The sequence below is a fragment of the Festucalex cinctus genome, chromosome 1 (assembly GCF_051991245.1).
Source record: "Festucalex cinctus isolate MCC-2025b chromosome 1, RoL_Fcin_1.0, whole genome shotgun sequence".
Taxonomy (NCBI): Eukaryota; Metazoa; Chordata; class Actinopteri; order Syngnathiformes; family Syngnathidae; genus Festucalex; species Festucalex cinctus.
In genome coordinates this window covers 25,258,858-25,282,215 of record NC_135411.1, presented here as the reverse complement: position 1 = coordinate 25,282,215, position 23,358 = coordinate 25,258,858, and the positions used below count along the sequence as shown (strand labels likewise).

At 41.9% G+C, this 23,358-nt stretch overlaps 2 protein-coding genes across 3 annotated transcripts; both read right to left on the bottom strand.

Annotated features, from left to right (window-relative positions):
• Positions 1-784: 784 nt before the first annotated feature.
• Positions 785-7,543, bottom strand: LOC144019765 (kelch-like protein 10). The gene is made up of 5 exons (XM_077523065.1): positions 7,284-7,543; positions 5,297-5,780; positions 1,546-2,157; positions 1,314-1,463; positions 785-1,147 (listed from the first exon to the last, which is right to left on the bottom strand). Exons 1-5 carry the CDS (start codon positions 7,541-7,543, stop codon positions 785-787), a joined length of 1,869 nt encoding a protein of 622 aa, XP_077379191.1.
• Positions 7,544-9,032: 1,489 nt separating this feature from the next.
• LOC144021313 (uncharacterized) lies at positions 9,033-21,815 on the bottom strand. 2 transcript variants are annotated; one of them, XM_077525500.1, is made up of 6 exons: positions 21,556-21,815; positions 15,214-15,513; positions 14,173-14,442; positions 13,339-13,431; positions 12,609-12,649; positions 9,033-12,531 (listed from the first exon to the last, which is right to left on the bottom strand). In XM_077525500.1, exons 1-6 carry the CDS (start codon positions 21,611-21,613, stop codon positions 12,337-12,339), a joined length of 957 nt encoding a protein of 318 aa, XP_077381626.1. In that variant the 5' UTR covers positions 21,614-21,815; the 3' UTR covers positions 9,033-12,336. The 2 variants fall into 2 exon arrangements, with proteins under 2 accessions (XP_077381626.1, XP_077381634.1); XM_077525508.1 differs by lacking the exon at positions 21,556-21,815 and adding an exon at positions 21,307-21,382.
• Between the last annotated feature and the right edge of the window lie 1,543 nt (positions 21,816-23,358).

Below are 23,358 nucleotides of genomic sequence, written 5' to 3'. Positions count from 1 at the left end.
CATTCATTTGCATTTCACATTTGGCATCTCTAGCCGTCAATGGGAGTGAACGAGTCACCGTAGATGTGGTCAAGGAGTGTCTCTGTACCTGGAGTTGGAATGAGACATTTTCAGAGCCACTTTTGTGGAATTTGTAGACAAGCATTGGCGGTAGTAGCTTAAGACCCCTCGATGGAGCCCCAAACACCACAACAATATCTCTTCCTTGTCGTCATTGTCAATGGCGGACAGCTGCCACAACCACAGTCCTTTATGCCCTATATGCCAGAATAGCCAGATAGATAAAAATTAGATTAGGTTAAACTTTACTTAAAATACAAATTAGAACAAGGACGTTTTGCCTCTCATCCAAGGCTTCATCAGTTCATAAAACAAGGCTTGGGTAGGATTGCACCAGCCTGAGTTGATGTGGAAAACCCAACTGCTTTTGCTCCAAGTTGGAGGCATGCCCCATCACCACAATGGTAACATTTTTTTTTTGTGATGCAAAACCACCATGTGCAGTTTTGGCTGTAATCCCTCAGTTCGGCAAAGGGCAAAAATACATCATAAATCAATTGTATATCAACCTTTAAACAAAAGCACAAAACATCTCCAAAAAATAGTTTATTGATCCTCGGTGAGACTTTTGTCTCGACTGTTCAGTACGTCAGAAAGAATCACAAAACAAAAAAAAGTAGCACTCAGAATGTTTTGGAATGACTGTTTTCTCTTTTATTGATTTTTCCCTCTTGGTCATGAAACCATTTTCAGTTGGTTTCGCAGGGCAGTTGACACGTCATGTTTAGACATCCTCATCCATTCCTGTCATATCGTCTTCCAGGAAGAGCAATGGCAGTTCATTTCGAATGATAGCACATTGGGTCATGTTGCAGAGTCCGGTCATCACGCAACAAGTCAGACCGCTACGGGAAATCTGCATGTCACTGGCTGGAGACCAGAGACCAGTCGTTAGGTCGTAGTACTCCACGTGGCTGGTGGTGGAGACGCCGTTGTAACCCCCGGCAACAATGAGACAATCCTCCACTACTTCTATGCCAAAGTTGCTTCGGGGGCATTGCATGTTGGGCAACACGATCCAGTTGTTGGTTTGAGGGTTGTAGGCCTCGGCACTGGTCAGACGGACTTCACCATCGTAACCGCCAACCTTTAGGAACAGACGCTTAATTAATGTTATCACCACTGAATGAACGCTTGAGGCAGTGTTTGCGTTTATTGTTCAGTACAATGTGATTAAATTGGTTAAAAATACATCCATTTGTAATATTCCATATCTGTTCTAATTGTGCAAATATGTCTTACACTGTACTCACTGCGTAAACATGGTCAGCAAACCCAATGACTCCGATGCCACTGCGGCGGCTGCTCATTGGGGCCATCATTGTCCACTCGTTGGTTTCTGGGCTGTAATATTCAGCTGTTTGCAAGGGCTCATTTCCATTAAAACCGCCACAAATGTAAATCTGGAATCACAGGATGTGGGGGGTGGGTGATGAATTCAAGTAGACCTGAATGGCAAGACATCCCCATTCAGGTTCCACCCACCTTGTCATTGAGGGTGGTGCAGCTGGCATCGCTCCTTTGTTCGTGCATACTGGTAATAAGAGTCCACTGATTGGTTTCAGGCGTGTAGTACTCCGCTGTCTTAAGTCTAACATGTCCATCATAGCCCCCTATTGCAAAGATGCAACCGTTTAGCACCGTGACACTCACATAGCATCGGCGAGAGTGCATAGGCGCCACTTCCTGCCAGGTGCGTGTTTTCAGGTCAAAGCGGCTGACGGTGTTGTAGTGTTCCGTGCCGTCAAAGCCGCCCAGACAGTAGATGGCGTCATTGAGAAAGGTGGCGCCACAGTACGCTCGAGGTTGGTCCATGTTGTCAAACAGGTAGTCCCAACAATTAGCGTGGACGTCATACCCTTCGATGCACTCGGTGGCGCTCGGGCCACTCCAGCCGCCAATGGCCAGCAGGATAGCGGAAGGCAGGCGAGGACGGGCCACCAAGTTGTAATATGCAGACACGGAGGTTGCCGCCATGTGATTAATCACGCGTGATGCAAAGTTGACCATCTCCAGGCATTCACGGCTGTTCTGCACCAGCTGGTTAGTCAACACGTTGATGGTGATGTACTCCTGACTGGTCAGTGCAAGGCGAACCTACACAGTGGCAAGAAGATTGTTTTGAGTGTTAGGCCTGGTTCACACAGCAAGATTTTAAAATTGTCGGCTGATTTCCAATCTTTGACAGACACCACACGTGAAGAGAAAAAATCATGGGAGTTACAGTTTCGAACCTACCGTGTGTGGTGTGCAGCCGCACAATCACACACTACACACGAGCCGAGTTCATTCAAGAAGGTGACAGGAAGTCTCGCAAAACCTCTCGAGATGAAACATGACTTCCAAGTCAACATGAGTCAATCCTGGTTTTCAGCCAAAAAGCGGCATAAAAAGGAAACGTGTTGTTTAACTCTTTGACTGCCAAAAACGTTTAATAACGATCAGTAAAATCATGATGTATGCCGCCATAAATGTTAAATGACATCAACTACGTTATTTTATTTTATTTTTTTAGACGTTGCAGCGCTACCCGGTCAATGGGTTGTGGAATCAAAAACACTTAACTATGGCCAGCAGATGGAAGCAATGTATTTCTTTTCGTGAATGATCAAAGCATTTGCCATATCAAAGTTGTTGTTTTTTTTTTTTATAACGTATGGCAGTAAAAGAGTTAAAGCAGTGTAAATGGGCACTGGCGAGACATCGTTTGCCCTCGGCTCGGTGCTGGCGCGGATTGGCGTCCCACCCGGAGACCACGTTTATTTGTGGAGAATGTGTGCACGTGTATAGATATAAAAAAAATACAAGCAATTAATTAAAAACAAATATATATATATATATATAAAAATAAAAAAAGTGTAATAGTGCGAACACGGACTTTCTGCTGCGTCATGATTGTTTAGATTTTGGATTCCCCACCGGCTTGCCCTCGGTTCGATTCTGGCGGCGTGGGTTGGCGTCCCACCTGGAGACCACGTTTATTTGTGGAGAATGTGTGTGCGTGTATAAAACAAAAACCAAATAATTAATTTAAAAAAATAAAAAATAAAAAAAAAATAAAAAAATGTGCCGATATCGGGAGGTGCTGTGTGTGGTGACAACACACACGGCAGGATTATCTATGAAGATTATCGCTTGCGTCTCGGTGTGTCCTTACGATTGTCGGGAAGGGAAATTCCTACCTTCACCTAGGAATGTAGATCGACTGCTAAATCAAGAGCTTTCGCCTTTCGACTCAGATCCTTCTTTGCCACAACTGACCAATATTATGTCTGCATCACAGCAGACGCTGCACCGATCTGCTTGTTGATGCCCACTACATCCTAACCTCACTCGTGAACAAGAACCCAAGATACTTGAACTTCGTGCAGGTTCTCTTCTCAGACAGGAGGAGAGGGCTTGCCACCCTTTTTCCAACTGAGGACCATTTTTACAGACTAGGTCAAATAAAGTTGTGGTGTTGTTGTTTCGAGTCCTGTATTAAATCATTGCTACTTTTAGTATTAAGTTACTGTGACTTGGAGTCATCCGTAGGTAGGTATTCAGTGCTACGTAGAATATAATGGCCTGTCATAGTTGGTTTCAAGTGTCGTAGAGGCACTGTATTTGCTGATTTAAAAATGGATGCATGGGCCGGAAGAAATTAATGAGCATGCTGGAGTAGTGGCTTAATCAAAGTATATTGCAGCCCAGCCCAGCAGCAATTCACCGCCAAATTACTCACTCTGAGCCTGACCAGAGGTGTCAGGTCCAGGTCCAGAAAGTTGCTTTTTGGGGGGCTCGCTGACCTGCTGGTTGAGTAGAGGCACTTGTGGCTAAAGCCAAATTGTGACAGGGTTTTTACTTTCTGGGCGTGTATTTGACACCTCTGGGCCTGACTGGAGGTATTGAGTGTTGAACATTAAAGTGATAGTTCGGGATTTTTGACATGAATCTGTATGGAATCTTCACCTACAGTGGTGCGCGTCAGCACTAACTTACCGCTGACAGTGTCCTGTGACCCGAGATCTGGTCCGGTTTTGGTCGAGATGAAAGTAGTCCGGCTAGTTGGCTGGAGTCACGGAAATAAAGCGTGTTTCTTCTATAAAGAATGTGTGTTCAAAAGAGTGATAAATTTACATCACAAAACCACAACCTAGAAAAATGTCAGACTCCATTACCGCCTGGCACTATTTTTCTGTTTGTATCACTGTGCGACGCGTTACATCCAGCTGACAGACGTGCACAAGGAAGCGTTTACCAGACACGAGAGCCATTAGCGTTACGATCAGGTCTAGGAGGGTTAATTTTAAAATATATTCCGTTAGAGTAACAAGTTATCTGCTTAAAAAAAAAAAAAGTAGTTAGTAACGGAATCCAAGGACCATAATATTAAAGTAATGTAACTTGATTACTTTTGGATTACTCCAATGCCAAGTATGCTCATGAAGACAAAATAAAAATAAATATCACCACAATATATATTTCTATACTATTTGCCCCTGCTATTTGTGTGTGATAGGGACCTGGGCAGCCTACAAATAGCAAAAATCCTTGTATAATTGACATCCATTCAATTGCATGAATAGATACATTGATTGATTGATTGATTGATTGATTGAGTGTTGAGTGATTGACTGATTAAAGGCCATATGCTGTTTTAGACACAGGCAGATAGATAGATAGATAGATAGATAAATGCACTTCCCCTCACTCAAACACAGACACCACTCATGCACGCACGTGCGCGCACACACACACACGGTCTCCCCAGCAGGGAAGCGACCCACGCTACGACAGTACGCTGCTACTTGTTTGCTATCACTCCTCAGGCTAGTTAGGAGTCTCAGTAAGGTCATTTGATGAGCACTGCCGCTGCAAAAACCGGTACCATATAAAATGCATTATAGTATTGTTGTAAATGACGCAGTACCCCAACACCAAATTAGTACCGGTTAACTGTGCATCCCTATTTCAAAGTTATGATTACGGTGGAACATGCGCGTCTCTCAACTGGATGCAACGCACCGCGCAGTGATACGAACAGAAAATTAGTGCCAGGCGGTAATGGAGTCTGACTTTTTTCAAGTTTGCAGTTGTGTGATGCAAATTTAACACTCTTTTGAACACACATTGTTTTCTTAGTAGAAAACCGCTTTAATTCCGTGACCCCAGCCAACTAACCGTACTACTTTTGTCTCGACCAAAACCGGACCAGATCTCAGGTCACTAGCCCTTTAATATAGCTGTAACTTACCTTGGCCAAAAGTATCGGCATGTTTTTGCCCCGCTCCCAAGGCTCATGTGCTATCCAATGCAGAATGGCCTCGTAAACAATGTTTTCCTTTTTCACGATCAGGTCGTCTCTGTCGAGCATGTCACTGAAATCTTGCATAGAGAGCTGCTGCAACTCGATCGTTGTAGTGACCTCCTCAAAGTGGTATAAAATAAATTGGTAGGCATTGCTCTGCAACTGTGGGGTGTGGCAGCTCCTTGTGAACTGCCAGATGCTGATGCAGTTCTCTGGGCAGAGCTGCTCTGTTAGAAACGTGCAGCAGATTTCGACAATGCCTATGACGTTGAACTTATCAGAGGCTATCAATAAGTCCTTGACATTGTCTTCTGTCACCAACACACAGCCGGTGTATGCAAAATCAATGAAGAGCTGCATTAATTGAGCTGTAAGACCTTGTATGGCATAGACTTTCTGTTCTGGGCTGGACCAACGTAGAAAGAGGGCTCTGAACATCGGGGAACACAGAGAGAAGATTTCAATATTTCTTTCGTACAAAAGCATACAAATGACCGACGACCAGGTTCTCAAATTTGAGGCTTTGAGCAACATCTTTCCAAGCACTCCCTTATTATTCCAACACCTGTAACTGCCACATCAACCCCTAAATGACAAAGATCTTAAAAAGTTGTAATGTTCCGATAACAAATTGCAGACAGTTTGAATGTTATAAGAATATCCATCCATCCATTTTCCGAACCGCTTATTCTCACAAGGGTCGTGGGCATACTGGAGCCCATCCCAGATTTCTTTGTGCGGTAGCGGGGTACATCGTAGTTTAGGAGACTAGGAACCCTTGAAGCAGGTATCCCACTGAGGGTAAGCGTTTGTGAAGGTAACGAATAATTTCTCGTTTGTTCAAGGTCGCAAACGTTTCACTAGTCTTTCTCTGTGGCTGTTTTTGTCGCGTGGAAACTTTAAATTTGGTCAGAGCATGTTGAGACAAGAAAGGCCATTAAAAGTGTCGGTGAATGTCTAGCGAACATTTAGAGAAAGTTTGAGACGAAAACAAATTTGACTTTATTCCTGTAAAACACTTTTTGGTTTGTTTTTGTTTTTGTTTTTTTGAAGTACGTAGCCAAATTTATGTAGCATGTTGCAATCAACTCAGAGCTTTTAATTGGTCTAAAGTTAATTAGAAGGAGTAATTTCTTTGCACCCAATTCACACTGACTGCGGAAAGGACGCGGTGCGTTTTCCGCACAGCTTCCGCAAGGACTCCAATTCACACCACGTGTGTAGCGTGTCTGGAAATCTGCACCTGCCAGACCACAAGATCACGTGGGGTTCACGCTGCAGAGTTGAGCTCACGCGATAACAACCGTGTATATAGAGTCCTGTTTTTGTGAACAATAGCCACGCTTGCCTGTTGTCAAATCGATATGCTTTTGGGACATTATTTCTGGGACTTCTATCATCGCTCTTCTACCATGTTGTGTTTAAATAGTGTTATTTTGTCATGTTTAATTTATTCTGAGCTGATATTTTGTCTTAATTGTCCGACTCATGTCATGCTATGTAGTTAGCTAGCTTCCCTCCCAAAAAAACGAGTTTGCAAACGGTTTTATTTTGAAATATACCAGATTTACCTTGATGCGAGACTCCCGACTTCCTGTCCGGGTCTTGTCATTTGTTCAGCTTCACGAAAATCCGCATGCGGCGTCCGGAAAAAATAGAACGCTTGCTGGTGTGAATTGACACGTAGACGTGAATGCGTTCTACCCGTGCGGCGTCCATACGGCCGCCGTACAGAAAAGGCACTCCGTCCGTTCCGCAGCCAGTGTGAATTGGGCTTTACTGTCTTTGTCCCTCCAACCCCAATTTGAGAACCAGTGCGTTAACATACGTTTGGTATGATATTTGAAGCATCACATCACAACACACTGACATTTTTTCAGCTCTACAATTCTTTACTAAGACCAAGTCTTTTTCTTGTGTGTGTCCTACTCACCTAAAGTACGGGCTGCAGTTGCACATGATGATCTTATGGACGTGAAACTCCACATGATCAACTATGATAAGTGCGTCGCTGAGTCCTCGGGTCTGTCGCAGCACTTCGTACACACATCCCACGCACTTGCTTTCAAGTCTACCATCAACGCAATTCATCTTGAATTTTGACCATTTCGTTACTCTTTGGAGTACTGCCGAGTCACGGCACAAATGACCTGCAGCAAAGGGGCTGTGTGGGGCGCGGCGGTTTTGGGTCATGCCATTACATCACATGAGGTCCTGTGTCAAAAGCTACCTGACGCATCATCAAAGCACCCTCATGTTAGAATTAAGGAAAACATCACTGGTCCACATTTCGTTCATCCCCAAAACCACAAACATTTGTAACAAATTCAAGCAAAAGAAGACTGCAATAGTTGAACTCAGGCAACTGGGTCTTGTTGGTTGTTATAAGCATTTCAATTTATATCAAAAGGGCTTCTTCTATTCAACATTTTAGGTGTGGAGTCCACCTTTTTATGTTTCGAGTTGGGGATGGTCACACGAGTTTTTGTGACTGACTGTCCTGCAGACCAACTGCTTGCTCACCTGCCTGGTGGCAAACAGCTTCTTAGAGTCTACTTTTCGGTGTGAGGCAATCATTGAGGAGAGATGTAATTAGACAAGTGATGACATTTCTGTTGGGGTCCTTTTGTCATCTTTCACAACTCTTTCAAACCATCTGCTCTCACTGCTCAGAATCTGGACATTGTTGTCCTCAAGGATTGTCCCTTCTTTTTTGGTGCCCTTCTTTGGCTTGTGTAAGTGTTTGTTGGTTTCGCCAAGGTAGGGGCTGCTGCAATCCGTGCCAAACTACGCTACACTGAATTGGAAAAACAACATTGATGATATTGCTTCTCTGGACTTTGTCCTTGAAGTGCAACAGCTTTGTCTGAAAGTTTTGAAGCTCATCAGTATGTTATGTTTGGTGAAAATCCTTCCCATTTTATCTGCCTAAGCAGCCGTTTGCCTGTTTTTAACCTCAGTATCACGTGTGCATGGCCCTTGTCCTCTCGGCAGAAAGCCCTAATTAGGATACCGGCAGTTACTGCTATGCCAAATTCAAACTACATGAATTTTTTTTGTCTTTCACGACAGTCGCGCTGTCACATTACCCGATAAATTCGCTCCGTGTTGTGGACCGGATGTGTAATTACACTACAAGTCTGAACTCGACAAGACACCACCCGATCATCGCGTGCTGTCATGCCAAGAGAAGCGAGTCGGCACTGATGTCCGGAGGGCAGAACACCCATACACACACACACACACACATAAAAAAAAAAAAAGACGTTCCATTCTATGATATAGATTGTTTTCTACTTTTAACGGGTGTGTGGTTATAAATGAATACAGTATACAACACAGTGAAAATATACTTCACTTTGAAGAAGTAAACAAGTGCTTATTATGCTTTAACTTCAAGTGAGGAGGGGTGAACAACTCCTCCACTTAAAAAAACGTTTCCTCCAAAATCAGTTGTTTTCCTTTTGTCTATTTTCTATGTTTTGGGGGGGGGGGCAAAAACAACCGCAAATGTATCTTTTGCCGAGCTTAATGACGTTATGGCAGCAGATGTGTGACAGGTGTGCGTGTGTGGGCATGTGCATGTGTGTGTGTAGGCTGGAGCTTCCGGCTGCACACATGACAACTTTCTCTTTTCTGCCACAGAAAAGACATTGAGTTTTATTTTTTATTTTATTTTTTTGGGTAACACAATTTGATTTGATTTATTGAACATATAAACACACAAAACGGCAGGAAAAAACGGCAAAAGAAAAGAAAATCCCAATTAAAAAAAAAATCAATCATAATTTACATGTTCAAAAGGGAGTAGGAAAAAGTTAGAAACTTATCTAGTCCTACCCCTTTTAATTTATATATTTAAAAGTATTTCATTATTAATATAATACTAATTTACTATTTTTTTTAAATACAATGTATAAACCTGGTTATATATACAAGTGCACTTAAACATGTTTACATTTGCCAAAAACATACATGAATTTCCTAAACATATTGTTTTTAAATAAAAATGAATAAGCACTTTATTTGACCTCCTTATTTCACATTTTCACTTGTTGCATAAGCACAAACAGACAAAGTAACAGAACAATTCATGTTAAAACACTCTTCAAATATATATTTTTTTGTATTCAGAGCATGATTTACACCCCACCATTTTATTGCATGCACCAAGCATGTTATACATTTTTCTGTCCACATGATGGCGTCGTCGAGGAAATGAATCATCTTGATGCCCCTACGTGTGTGTGTGTGAAGTATTTCCCTGCAGGGCTTGACTGCTTTATGTGGCTTCACTTTGCCATCACTACTCACAAGGGTCGCGGGGGTGCTGAAACCAGCTGGCTTTGGGCAGTAGGCGTGGTACACTCTGGTTGCCAGCCAATCCAGGCTTCCCGACACCATCAATATTTAAAAAAACGCTGCAGGAGTGGCATGGCTCAAGTGGTAGAGTGGCTGTTATCCAACCTGAGGTTTGTGGGTTCATTCCTCAACCCTGACATAACTTTTTTTTTTTTTTTTTTTTTTTCAAAATAAACTGGTAAAATGTACTCAAAACTAGGGATGGGCGAGTACCGGTACCAGGTATCTGGCCGATCATACCAGGACACATTTCATGGTATCGGCACTCGCGACGGATATCGATACTGGTATCGGATCCCGCTCTTGTGGCCATTTTTCAGTCATGAACTAAAGACTGAAATGGTTATTTTGCATGTATTGCCTGCCACAGGGGGCGCTGGTAAAGGAGCACATAATTCTTCAGTTGTACTCAACAATTTAACCCAGTGGTATCCAAACTACGGCCCGGGGGCCATTTGCGGCCCGCCGTCCATTTTTGTGAAGCAAAGCAAAGCCACTATCTCTGGTGTGTGTGAATGTCAATGAAGCGGCCACATCCAGCGGTGTGAACACACTGTACAGCTCTGGCAATGAAACGCTAGCGAGTAAAGCTAATCGAAACATTTGTTTTTTTCATTTCCTTTATTTAACCAGGCAAGAAACTCATTGAAAGTAACAATCGCTAATCCAAGAGTGATCTTACAAAGCCCCTTCACTATTTGTGTGAATGTAACATTGTTAATTAGGTGACTCGGTACTCTGTCCACTACCGAGTAACATACATTTCAAGTATACGTTCCCGACTTTCCGCCAAGATATTGCAGTTAGCTTGTCTGAACGGGGAGTGTGGACAGTCAATTTGTAAGAAAATGGCTAAATGCCAGTTCAACAAGAACTGGCTCGAAGATGGCTCACCTGATTTCAAAGTCTAATGTCCTGAGAAGAACCCACAAAGAAAAAGTTGCTCAAGTGAAGGCCCTTGAAGCTGAGATCAGTGCTAAAGAGGAGGACCTCAGATATATGGTTGTATAGGTTGTATGTATGTATGTATGTGATTGTTATCTCATTCACTCCCGGTGACAAGTATACTTGTCAATTTTTCAGAGTGGGGATAGATGGGAAGAATCTGATTCTGCTCCACTGTAAATGTCAAACTTGGAAACAACTTTACTGATGCTCAACCACCAGTAGATGACATCATTGCCCCATTTTATGCGAAATAAACACAGTTTCAGAGTCCATGGGAGAAATGGCTGTATATATATATATATTTTTGTTATACGAGCTCAGAATTGTTCATTCGGTAGTCTTACTGATTCAACGTCTTATCATCATTGCTCTTTTTTTTTTCTTCTGTGTATGTGTGTGTGCGTGCGTTTGCGTGCGCGTGCGTTTTTGTGCGTGCGTTTGCGTGCGTGTGTGCGCGTGCGTGTGCATGCAAATATGTATAAATTTATACTCATTAATTTACCTAAAACCTTAAAAAAATCCCATTACCCTTCACCTTAACCAGGTACTTCAGAGTCTCGCCAGAGTCGTGAAGTTCTAATGGTCAGGACACCAGAGAAAAGGTCAGAAAAGATAAAAAGAAAAGAAAAATAAATCAAAGTGAAATCCAGCACCGACCAAACACTTCCTGCCTTCCCCATGGTTACAAAATCAAAGTCTTACGCCAACCCCGGAAGTCTCTAAATTCCAACAAATTAATGAGATCTCAAGAGACCAGAGCAAAAACTAAAGAGAGGAAGGAGGGAAGGATCGATGAGGCAGTGAGATCCATAGAAGCCAGTACATCCAATCCATCAAAGTGAAATCCAGCACCAACCAAACACTTCCTGCGTGGTTACAAAACCAGAGTCTTATGCCAACCCCAGAAACCTCATACTTCTAATAAATTAAGATCTCAAGTGACCAGAGGAAAAACTAAAGAGAGGAAGGAGGGAAGGATAGATAAAGCAAAGTGAGATCCACAGACACCAGCACCCACTGATTCAACGAGCTGCGGGAGGGAGAGGCGAATTCTGTTTGAGTTTCAGTAGATGCTGGTGCGATGGATCTGGCATGTATAAGGACCACCGCCAAAGAAAGAAGCCGTCAACCGCGGCCCAGCAAAGCGATGTCATGTGCTGTTGCACTGACGCAGCTGAATTTGATCCCAAACTCAACTACACTCACACTTCAATCCTTGGCAATTTAGCATTGTCCTGCTGTCTCATATACGAGGTTCAAATTTGGTGGAAATCTGACAAAATCTGTAGTTCGAATTTGCTTTTTAAAGAAGTCCTGGAAACTGCCAAAATTAGCACGATGGATGCTTGAAATAAAATGGCAGACTTTCTTCTCAGGCGCTGGTTCTAGAGACTTTTTTATTATTATTTTTATTATTATTTTTTATTATTATTATTATTTTTTAGATCTGCCCATGATAGACAAATCCAGATGCATATTTAGCCAATTTTGGGGGATGCTTCAGCACCTCCAAAGTAAACAGTAGAACCCTCCCCCAAATTTTAGAGTATATATATATATATATATAGCATAGATATATTTTTACTATGTATACTTTTTAACTATATGTATATCCATCCATTTTCTTAACCGCTTCTTCCTCACAAGGGTTGCAAGGGGCTCCAGCAACCCTGCGACTACAATGATAATAACGGATTATTACTGGGCCCCGGGACAAGCATTGGATCCGCTTCCAGCATCTCCTGCTGTTGTGGAGGCTTGACAACTTGAGCGTACATGGTCTCGCCATGTTGTCCCACCAAGGAGTAGGTGGAGTCTGGACTTGCATCATCACTGATATTGACATTCGCATTTGGTGGCGGGTTGGTCCCCTGCAAGCAAATCAAATGCAAATATTTGACTAATATTTGGATACTGTGCCTTTTAGCAGTTCGGTTCAAGGACTTGCCAGAGAAACTTCATGTTGCCTGGTGGGCCATCTTTTTCTTCCTGTAGGGTATTTGCACAAGACACTGAGAACTTTACTAAAATAACATGAACCACAGTTTATAGCCAGTAATGTAACAGCTTCTCCACAGTTGTATCACCAGATATCAATAAGGACAAAGTGTTAGGGTTTGGATAAGGGGCCAAAAGGTTAGTTTATGGCGACAGAGTTAATTCTTAAGATTAAGAATTAATGTAAGGGGGACAATGGTTAATGTTTAGGGAACGGTGAAAAGGATTTGTACGAAAGTTAGTGTAAAGGCAGCCACGATTAGGACTCGAGTTGCAAAGATGGTGGCGATATTAGAATAAGGGTTTTGAGAGCTTAAGGATGCTGATTAAATGATACAAGCATTAGTGTAAAGGAGCCAATCGAGTTGGGGTATGAGAACGTTTTGAATCTTAGGTTTACAATTTAGATTAAATAGTAGTGGATTAGTGTAAGGGGGACCATGCTTTTGCGTAAGGGTCAAAGTCTTGGGCTAGGTTTAGGATTTTGATTAAATTGCACTTGGGTTAGCGTAAGGGAGGCAATAACTAGGACTACAGTAAAGATATCGGCACAAGGGTTCCAAAGGGTCAAAGGGACATAAGACCAATGACTAAATGTCACTGGGGTTAATGTAATGACTAACTTTAAGGTAAGGGGTGCAAGTCATCAACTGTTTAAAACTACTAACATCTTCACTTACTGAATAAAGTAAATCCTGCGATAATGGCAAGGCCAACAAATAGGACTCCTACTAGTATGCAGATCCAGGTGGCTATTGCGCTTCCGTTGGATTCTGTGGCAGGAAGAAGAAAAAAAAAAGCCTATAAAACAGAATACTGAATGTTTACTAATGTATTTTCTATGACTAATTATGCCATAGTCATTACTACAAAAGACACAGAAAGTGCATAATAAATCATGTATTATTTCCTGAAAGACAGTGTGGAATAAGTGACCACTAAATGTCACAATAGCATAGAATGCAGCCGAAATGAATGCATTAACAACCACGCAGAAGCGTGCACGCTAAAGGGAAATGTTTATAAGACAGTGTTGAGGCAGGCTATGATGTGCCGGACGGTTAGAGACGGTTGCTCTGAAGAAGTGACAGGAAGCAGAGCTGGCAGAAATGAAATGTGGGGGCTTTCTTTCAGAGTCATGAGGATGCATAGGATTGCAAATGAGCTTATCAGAGGAGCAAAGAAGGTTCGATGTTTTGGGGGAACAGTTTGACAGAGCCTACATAGATGGTTCAGGCACAACCAGAGGACACATATCAGTCGAAGGGTGATAAGTAGGAATTTGCCGGGAAAGAGAGCAAGAGGAAGACCTAAGAGAAGGTTGCTGGATGTAGTGAGGGAAGACATGAGGGCAGTTGGTGATAGACAGGAGGATGCAGAAGATACCCCTAATGGGCCAAGGAGAACAAAAGAGAAGAAGAAGACTCAGTTCTGCACTATTCTGCTTCTGCGCCAGTTTTGCGGGACTTTTGCATGAAAGAGCCGACTAGATTCCTGGTTAACTGCGTACTCACCGTCATGTTGACGGCAGACTTGCGGAACCGCCTTTGCATCCTGGCTCTTGCTAACCTGGTTGCTGTGCTCGCACACGATAGAGGAATTGAAGGCCCAGAAACGCAAAGCTGCCTCCGGTAGATCGCCTCCGTCCTGATCGCAGCGATCATGGTCGCATCCAAAAGTGGCATTGAGCTGAGTTTTGTCGGTACTGCAGGTCACCGTCAAGTTGCAGGAGTGTGAGTCGGCAGACACCGATACCACCTCCAGCTTGACGGGAGATACTGCGGCTGTAAAGTCGACTGGTTAGCATACAGGTGGAAAATAACCCTCTGATTATATTTAGCGGAGTCAGAAATAATTTTTCTGGGTCAATGTGAACCAGCTTGACCTGCCTATTTTCATTCAGGTTTAATAATAATGAGTGTTGTTACAATACCGATACTGGTATCGGCAGAGGCGCCGATACTGCAATAAAACAGTGGTATCGGCATCGGTGAGTCACAAGTCACAAGTAACATGCCGATACCATTAATTCCAACGCTACTTTAGGATTTTGGATGCAGCATCTTGTATCTTGCTCGTACATGACATTCACTGATACATGATATGTTCACTGCATGCTAATCTAAGCTATCCTATTGGCCCTTGAATGCTCTGAACCAATGGCAGACAGCATTGTATCGGTATCGGCCGATACTGCAAATTTGGGTATCGCTATCGGGGGCCAAAAAACGGCATCGGAACAATACTAATAATAATCACCCAGGGTCAAATCAACCTGATATGTTCTTTTAAGAAGGAACGGTGATGATCTGGGATCAATCTGATGTGTAACTTTTACGTACTTTCATTTCACTCAACTCAAGTTTAGCTCTCGTTACAATTGTTTTTAGGAAAATTAATTTTCCTGGGTCACTGTCCCATGGTATGTTAAACCCTCCTGTTGCATTTGTTTTTCAGTAATAGTGACAATGTCCTTGGGTCAGTTTAACACGGAGCATGATGCGGTTTTCAGGAACATCAATGTGGTTCATTTCAGTTTGTTTAAATTGACATACCTTGAACGTGGACATTGTAGTTGGCCAACTGTGTTCCATCACCACTGAGTGCTGCAGTGTAATATCCACCATCCAGCTCTTGTACACATTTTAATAACAAGGAGAAGTTTTCAAATAACGTCACTCTTCCGTTGTAGTTATTATATATTTTCACGCCTGTCCTATTTTCATGTGATCTTAGAATGTCAGTTGTATTGACCCTCCAGTAGAAAAGGTCTCTGTTCTTCGTAAAAATGACTTCCTTCACATCCAAACGTACGTCTGCTCCCAGCTTTACATACTTGGGCTCTGCTCCATTCCCTAAAAAAAAAACACCACACACACACACACCAGAATAAAATGTCACAATATAGCCATCCATCATTTATCCAAACCGATTTTCCTACGAGGGTCACAGGCATGCTGGAGACTATCCCAGCTGTCTTTGGGCAGATGTCACAATATACCAATTGAACAAGTGATCGCCCAAACTTTTCTGTTATTATATTTAGGGATGGGCGAATATCAATACCAGGAATCGGTATCAGGCTGCCCACTTGTTGCTTTTTTTTTTTCTTTTTTTCTTTTTTTATCAGGAACTTGAAATTAGAAGAATAGAAAATGTATTTCAGGAATATTTTTAGGGAAAATGCTGTTGTGTTATATAGGCCTTTTTTTTTTCTTTTTTTTTTTCTAATTATATGTCATTAGTTTTTAGGGGAAATTTTATGTATCACAAAAGTAGGGGTGGGACTTTCTGGCATGAGGCCGATTCAATACATATCTCAAACCACAGGTTCCTATTCAATTTTGAAAAATTAATATCTTTCAGGGCAGAAAGGGATGGAGGAAAATTGGGTGCAAAAATGACACATACCCGTAACGTGAGGCATGTGCATGTACAAAAACTGCACACACACGTATCTGCATATTTGTACCCGTAAACCATAAGGCGCATATGCGTAATTGAAGATTTGTAGTCACACACAAAAAAAAACACAACCATATCGTGGGAATATTTTCTAAGTGCACTGATACAAATCACCAAACATGAGCTCTCGAATATGCAGTTGCGACACTTTGCGTTGATCGGCACCATATCGCCGCTAAAACGGATACAAAAATGCCACACGCACGTAGAACATGATCTGTATGCGTAAGTGTTGCAAAATACTCTGACAGCAAATCTGTATCGGGGGTTAAACTTTATCAAACGTTCTTTCTCAACCATATGGACACGAATCATCAGTTCCGAATGCACGAATCTGCTCTTCTCATTCATTGCTTGAGAAAAAGCGAGCTGCGTGCGTGCACACTTTTGCACCTCTTTTGGCACCTAAAAGAACCGAGGCGTATTGTCGTAGAGCCAGCCGCGCTGATGTGTAAGGCGCACCTTCGTGCACGTTCCCGACAGACACGTGACGTCTATTGTCCAATCAGATGCTGCGGCACACTGTGGCGACATTTAAGAGTTACTTTTCTGCAAATAAACATTGCTTATAGATTGTTTGTTATCTTGTTGCAAGCTAATAACTGTAGTTCATTTTTGTCTTTTTTTTCTTTATTTTTATTTTCATTCATTTTAATTTTAGGACGTTTTCAACTCACGTTATCAGTAAAAGGGTTCTACCAAGAACATAACCGGTTATACCCAGAACCTTCTGTGAAAAGTTCCACCCAGAACCCTGTATGAGAGGTTCAACAAAGAACCCTTTAAGGGTTTCACCTAGATCTCACACAGGGAGTTCCACTGAGAATCCTGTTATGTTCCAAGAGTTTCATCCAGAACCTTCACAGAGAGTTCGACTGATAACCATTTTGTATCTCAAGGGTTTCATCTGGAACCTTCACAGAACATTCCACTAACTCTTTTATATTGCAAGGTTTCATCTAGAACCTTCATAGGACGTTCCACTGAAAACTCTTTTATATTGCAAGGTTTCCTCTAGAACACGGGTGTCAAACTCATGTTAGCTCAGGGGCCACATGGAGGAAAATATGTTACCCAGGGGCCACATGGAGGAAAATATGTTACCAAGTGGGCTGCATCGGGGAAAAAACAGAATATAACTTGCAATTATAATATATATATATATATATATATATATATATATATATATATATATATATATATATATATATATATATATATATATATATATAATATGCAATTGCCGTCATTTTCTGCAGAGTTTCGTGGACCAGCCCTAAATTACGAACTGTCATCATATTGTTCCGAAAAATAACACAAATGCAAATTGAACGCGGCAACACTTTGCCGGTATACGTTCCAGACGTATTAAATCTACCTGCTTTGCATATATTGCTCCCACAGTGCATTGTGGGCAGGGCACAATTAATGACGTTATAAGGACATTAATTCTTGTCATAACTATTAGTGTAATTTGTGTGTTACCAGTGGTGCTCCTGCCATTAGGCGGATTAGGCAAATGCTAGGGGCGCTCGTGAGCAAAAGGGGCGACAGGGAGAGGAGTTTTGTTTTTGTTTTTTTCATTTTTTTTCATCCTTTGTCAGTCACGTAAACGTGCGCCTTCTCTTTCAAGTAAAGCATGGCCAGCCAACCACATGCCTCCTTTCAGATGTAGCTTTGATTGACAACGACGGCTAGCCAATGACAATCGGGATTGGGAGGGTGGGGTGGGGGGAGACGCACGCTCTGGAAACGTGCATTAGCCAAATTTACTTCCGGGATAGATAGTAGTGCGCTTTCGCTAGCCGACGTTGACACAATGACCACCAAATGCCAAACCTCGATCCAGGATGACACAGTTGACTTTGCTGGGAATCCTGCGTCCACTGGTCCACTAAACAACGTTTACAAGTGAGTGGCAAACTTTTGTTTTGATTAGTCAAGCCACACAGCACGGACGAATTGTAGCAATACACAGTATTCGGTTAACAGACCCAAGCAGTCACACATACACAACAACAACTAAGGAGCATAAAATTATTTATCACTAAAGCACAGTTGCAGTACAATGTGAGTTGAATTCTCTTTTTTTATTGCCAAGTTTGTTAAAGGCGCTGTCTGCCAGAAAAAGGCACTTTTTAAATACAGGATTTAAACAATCAAACTACTTCTCAACTTACATATCAGGGCTTGTCTTCATTTCTGGTGGTGAGTTCGTCCTAAACCCGCACCCCCCCCCCAGCCTGTATTTTGCCATTTTGTGTTTGTTTTGTATACAACGGGACGTTTCTGTGGGAAGACAGTGTTTACACCCCTCCAGCCAATCGCAGAGCAGGGGGGTGGTGTGTCGCAAACGGGGCCGGGCTGCGTGACGTCACTCCCGCGGCAATTTGAAAGCACGCACAGATTTTTATTTATTTATTTTTTACTCACTCATTCACGGATGTAAACAGGGGTTTGAGAGTGCCCATGGACACCTCTTGGTGCTCTGTGCTAACGGCTAACCGAGTGCGGTCTTTCAAAGCAAGGCACGGGTGGTATTGGTAAGACACAGTCCAAATAGCTCCTCCGCGCTACATTCTGCCCCTTAAACACTGTGGGGCATATTCACTAAGCATGCGCTGCGTCCGGTATTAGCGCGAAATATTGCACCACAACTGCACCCGCAGTCTGCGCCCAGTTACCCACCTATTCACTAAGGATATTGCTCTAATCATATAGCGGCGCGAACACGCCCACAAAACTGACAGCTTGGAGCAAATTTGCACCTGATTTACCACACATGGCAATGGATTTGCGCCAAGAACATGGCTGTTATCGTAACAGTTGCGAGAAAGATGACATTATCAGAAAGCGAGGTTGGACCGAGAGTAAGCGTTTAAGCTGTCATTAAGCTGTGCAGAGCAGAGAGGACGACAACGATGTCATTCATTCATAAATTACAAATTAATGGTGCGATCGTTTTTTAAAAATATATTTTCAGAGGTTGGCGTGGGCGTACAGTATGCATCTGGCACGTAAAAATGATCGTAAAATGCTTCCCCGCCATTGTCGATCAGCCCGGGTTACGTGATGTGTCCTAAACTAGCACGGGAAAATTCCCCCTCTCTCTCTTTCTCTCTCTCTCTCTCGCTCTCCTCTCTGCGTGATCAGCCGCGCATGTTGTGCGGCAAATGGCATGCACTGCCGGAGATCGAGGTGCGTCAGGTTAATACACGCTTACCAAAAACGTTATTTGCGTGTGGCTATTTGCGCTGGCGTTAGCGAATTAGACGCTGCATACCAATGAGTCTCATTTGCATTGGGGTGGGCATGTTTTGCATCAAATGTATGCAAATGACCTAATTTACATACGCGCAAATAACACCGGCGCACCGTGACGCAACCTGTTTGGCCGCGCACTTATTGACGGATGCAAATATGCAGTTCCGTATGTGTGAATTTTATGTACGGGTACATGCCTCATGTTACGAGTATGTGTCACTTTTGCAGCCAATTTACCTCCATAGGTTCTATTTGGTTTGATTAGGTTTGGCAGCGATACAGTTCTCGACTCAAGATGATATTCATTTCGATATTCAAAACATTGTAATAGTTGACATTTGTTGCTGTAGATGTTAATCATAAAACACACAAAATTATATTCTTACACTATTTAAAAAAAACAAACTTTTTTTTTTTTTTTCAACAATCCGACTTCTATGTTTTCATATATTGAATCAATTATTTAAATCGCATTATAGGGCTGGCCAATTTAACTGTAAAATTTGTTACAGTGTAAGTATTTAATATTAGTCATGATCGACAATCATATTTATGTATTTTTGTTTTGTTTTGTTTTTTCTATTCAAAATAATGACCAGGAAAAGAAAAGGCTGAATTCAATTTATCCATCCATTTTCTGTACCCCTCACAAGGGTCGCGGGGGGTGCTGGAGCCTATCCCAGCCGGCTTTGGGCAGTAGGCGGGGGACATCCTGAACTGGTTGCCAGCCAATCGCAGGATAATTCAATTTTGATAATTTAATTAAAAATATAACATTTAAAAACAGATTAACACAACTAAGCAAAATATGTGCACAATATATAAATAAACCAGAATAATCTTGTGTTGTCGAAACATCTGCAACATGAAATAAAGCTGTTGTCCTGCCATATACAGAAATATCAATAATAAAATAAATAATAAAAATACATCTAGCAAACACATTTGATACTTTTTATAGACAGCACAGTACAGTATTCAAACATATTGCCAAACAAGTAACTTATATAACCTCAGTATAGCGTGTCCAATGTTAAAAAAATAAATAAATAAAAAAAGGCAACTAGAAAAGAGGAAGTCGGGGGATTTCAGTTTGTGATAATGCAACTGTTATTCTTTCTTTTTTTCCACTCATTATTTGAAGATTATAGTAAGCAAGCTTGGAGTAACTAACTAAATAAATAAGTACGGTAAGTAAGCTTTATTTGTATAGCACTTTTCACAGACACAGGTCACAAAGTACTTTAAAGGGTTTAAAAACCTGACATAAAATATACAAATACAAAGTAGCATTAGGAGCATTTGCAGAATTTTTTACTCCTCTTCGACTCATTAACAGAACATCTCCATGCAAATAAACCAGAAGCAAAACCAGATAAACAGATAAACATACTTTTTTTAAATTTGAAAAATATAACTTTTCAACAAATAATTACAATTTATTCTCAAAGAACAAATAACTTTTTATGCTATTTAGGTTTGTTTTAAGGCTTTATTCGTTTACTATGCTTTTTTTTTTTTTTTTTAACTTGGGTGGGGGGAAAAAACAGCTTTTTTTGTGTGAAAACAAACAAAACAAAACAAAAACATTACTCATTACTGCTTCCTGATAATGTGGCTTATGTTAATAAAATATAAACTTTGTATGCAATTGTTTTATTACAAAAAGTCTCTTCCATATTTTACGTAATAAAAACCATGAAGGTAAAAAAAAATAACAACCATATTTTCACAATTTTGCTACTTTTTAAATGTCTTTTCTCATGAATACCAACACTTTTACGATATATATACTTAACTTAAAATTTTATGACTTTTTTTTTTTTTTTTCTCGACATCATTCAGTCATATTACAATTCCTGTTCCACACTTGTATCCTACTGGCACTAAGCCAAACAACAAACAAAAAGCAATGTTACCTTTACAGCTTTGGAGCAGAGAGATGAACAAAAATGCGACCAGCCTCATGTCACTTCACGAGGAAGTAGACTGAGCAGTACACACACGCACACACACTCCTCAGTTGACACTTGACAGACAGTCACATCACGTGCATCATTTCCATGTGTGTGTTGTAATGATAAAGCTGTACAGCTTACTGCATGTGTGTTTAATATTTATTAATTGGGGCACACCAATCAAGGATATAGAACAGTCAACATACATACAGAGATGGATGGACTGGTGCTCCACAGCTGGGATGAAATGCCTCCGGTTGGTGTCCATCCCTGAAATTCTGGCAGCGGTCCTCAAACCGGTCAGCGCACAGGCAGGTCAGCCTCATGTTTTGCTGCAAGCGGCAATAATGCACTCAAAGCTTCTGGAGAAGGGGACAAAATGTGCACTTTGTGATGGTCCCGTAGTTTGCAGCACAAGAATACAGTAGCAGCGGTTGCTATTTGCCCATGGTTGCTTGTGAAATGAAGAAAGTGGCTCCTCTGCTCATATTTCGGACTTTAAACAAGTAATGCCCCGCCTCTTCAGTGGCACAATAGACACGATCAGAGGTGGTTCTTGATAGATTCGCGTCCTGGGCGAAAGAATACCTTGCCTCCCCGGAGTCACGTGACGTAAACATTTATATAGATTGTTTGTCATGCTAAACCGATACAAATATACTTTGTTTCTTGATGGAAAAAAAAGATTCTAATCTTCCTTTTGGTAGGGTCCATGATTTTATAGAAATAGAACGCAATATTCTGTGGCCATTGCAAAATCACTCAAAATCCATTAAAACAGCCGGGAGCGAAGGGCGTTGCTTAAGTGAAAATGGTGGCGAGCAAATGAGTAAATTGCTGAATTCAAAAGGCTTTTTTTAAATCAATGTTTTTGCCCGCCAAAGTTAAAGAGCACTTGTGTTAATTTTTTTCGACATTTAATGTTATGAGGACGTCTTCAAAAAATTTTAGCCACTGCACACGCTCGTCCTCCTCTTTTTGTAATCAGTTAATTAGTTGCATAATTTAAAATGGAGGGGGGGGGGGGGGGGGGGGGTTATGACCCAGATGGTTTGATACGAACAAATATTTTGAATGTCATATGCATTTATTAAATGCTTTACTTTAATGAATGTAGTTATGTTTATTGCTCAAACACATGTGCTACCTTTAATGTAGCTGTCAGCTAAAGGATCATCTGCGGTCAAAATTAAGTGATTACGGTAATCTGCGTTAATACATGATTAATGCGATCATTTTTTGTGATTAATTAATTAGTTAACGCTTTAACCCCAGGTTTTCACTGGATGCGGTTGCGGTGCGGTTGCGGTGTGGTCCGGCGACGCAAGCAATTAGATTCCATTCATTCGAATGGTGCAGTTTACACCGCTTGCGGGTGCGTTGCGTGTCGACTGCGGAAGGCCTGCGGCGTGCCGCAAGCCTTCCGCAAGGATAGCCTATTTTCTATTTTTGCCGGACGCCGCAGCGGTAGGCCTCCGGCAAATGGCAAGCTAGCACAAAACACATCGAGCGGGACAGGAAGACCGAGGCAGTTTCAAAATAAATTTCCGGTTACCTTTCAGAATAAAATACTCGCCAGCTCCTATTTCTCAAGTTTTTCAGCAAAACGTGACGTGGGCGTCGCCGGGCCATGTGCTCATTCACGGTTTAGACACCAGCGAACATGGACGAGGAGAGGTTTATATTGGAGGTGGAAAACCACAAAATAATATATGACACGGCACATCCTTTTTATAAGGACTGTAATGTATTGTAGTTTGATGTTCGCGATTGCTTGTTGTGCCCGTCTCGCTTGCCGTACTGAGCGGCAGCCGGACGGGGAAGACAGAAATAAAGAGTGGACCCGCACTGACCCGACTCTCGTTATTAATATACTTTACAAGGACAACCAAAAAAAGGATGCTGCATGGAATCTCATAGCAGAAGAAGAAGAAAAAGTTAAATCAAAAGAAGTCCACCTCTCGTTGTGAAATGCCACATGATCGCGCGCGCGCGGTCCCGCGAGACACGTTG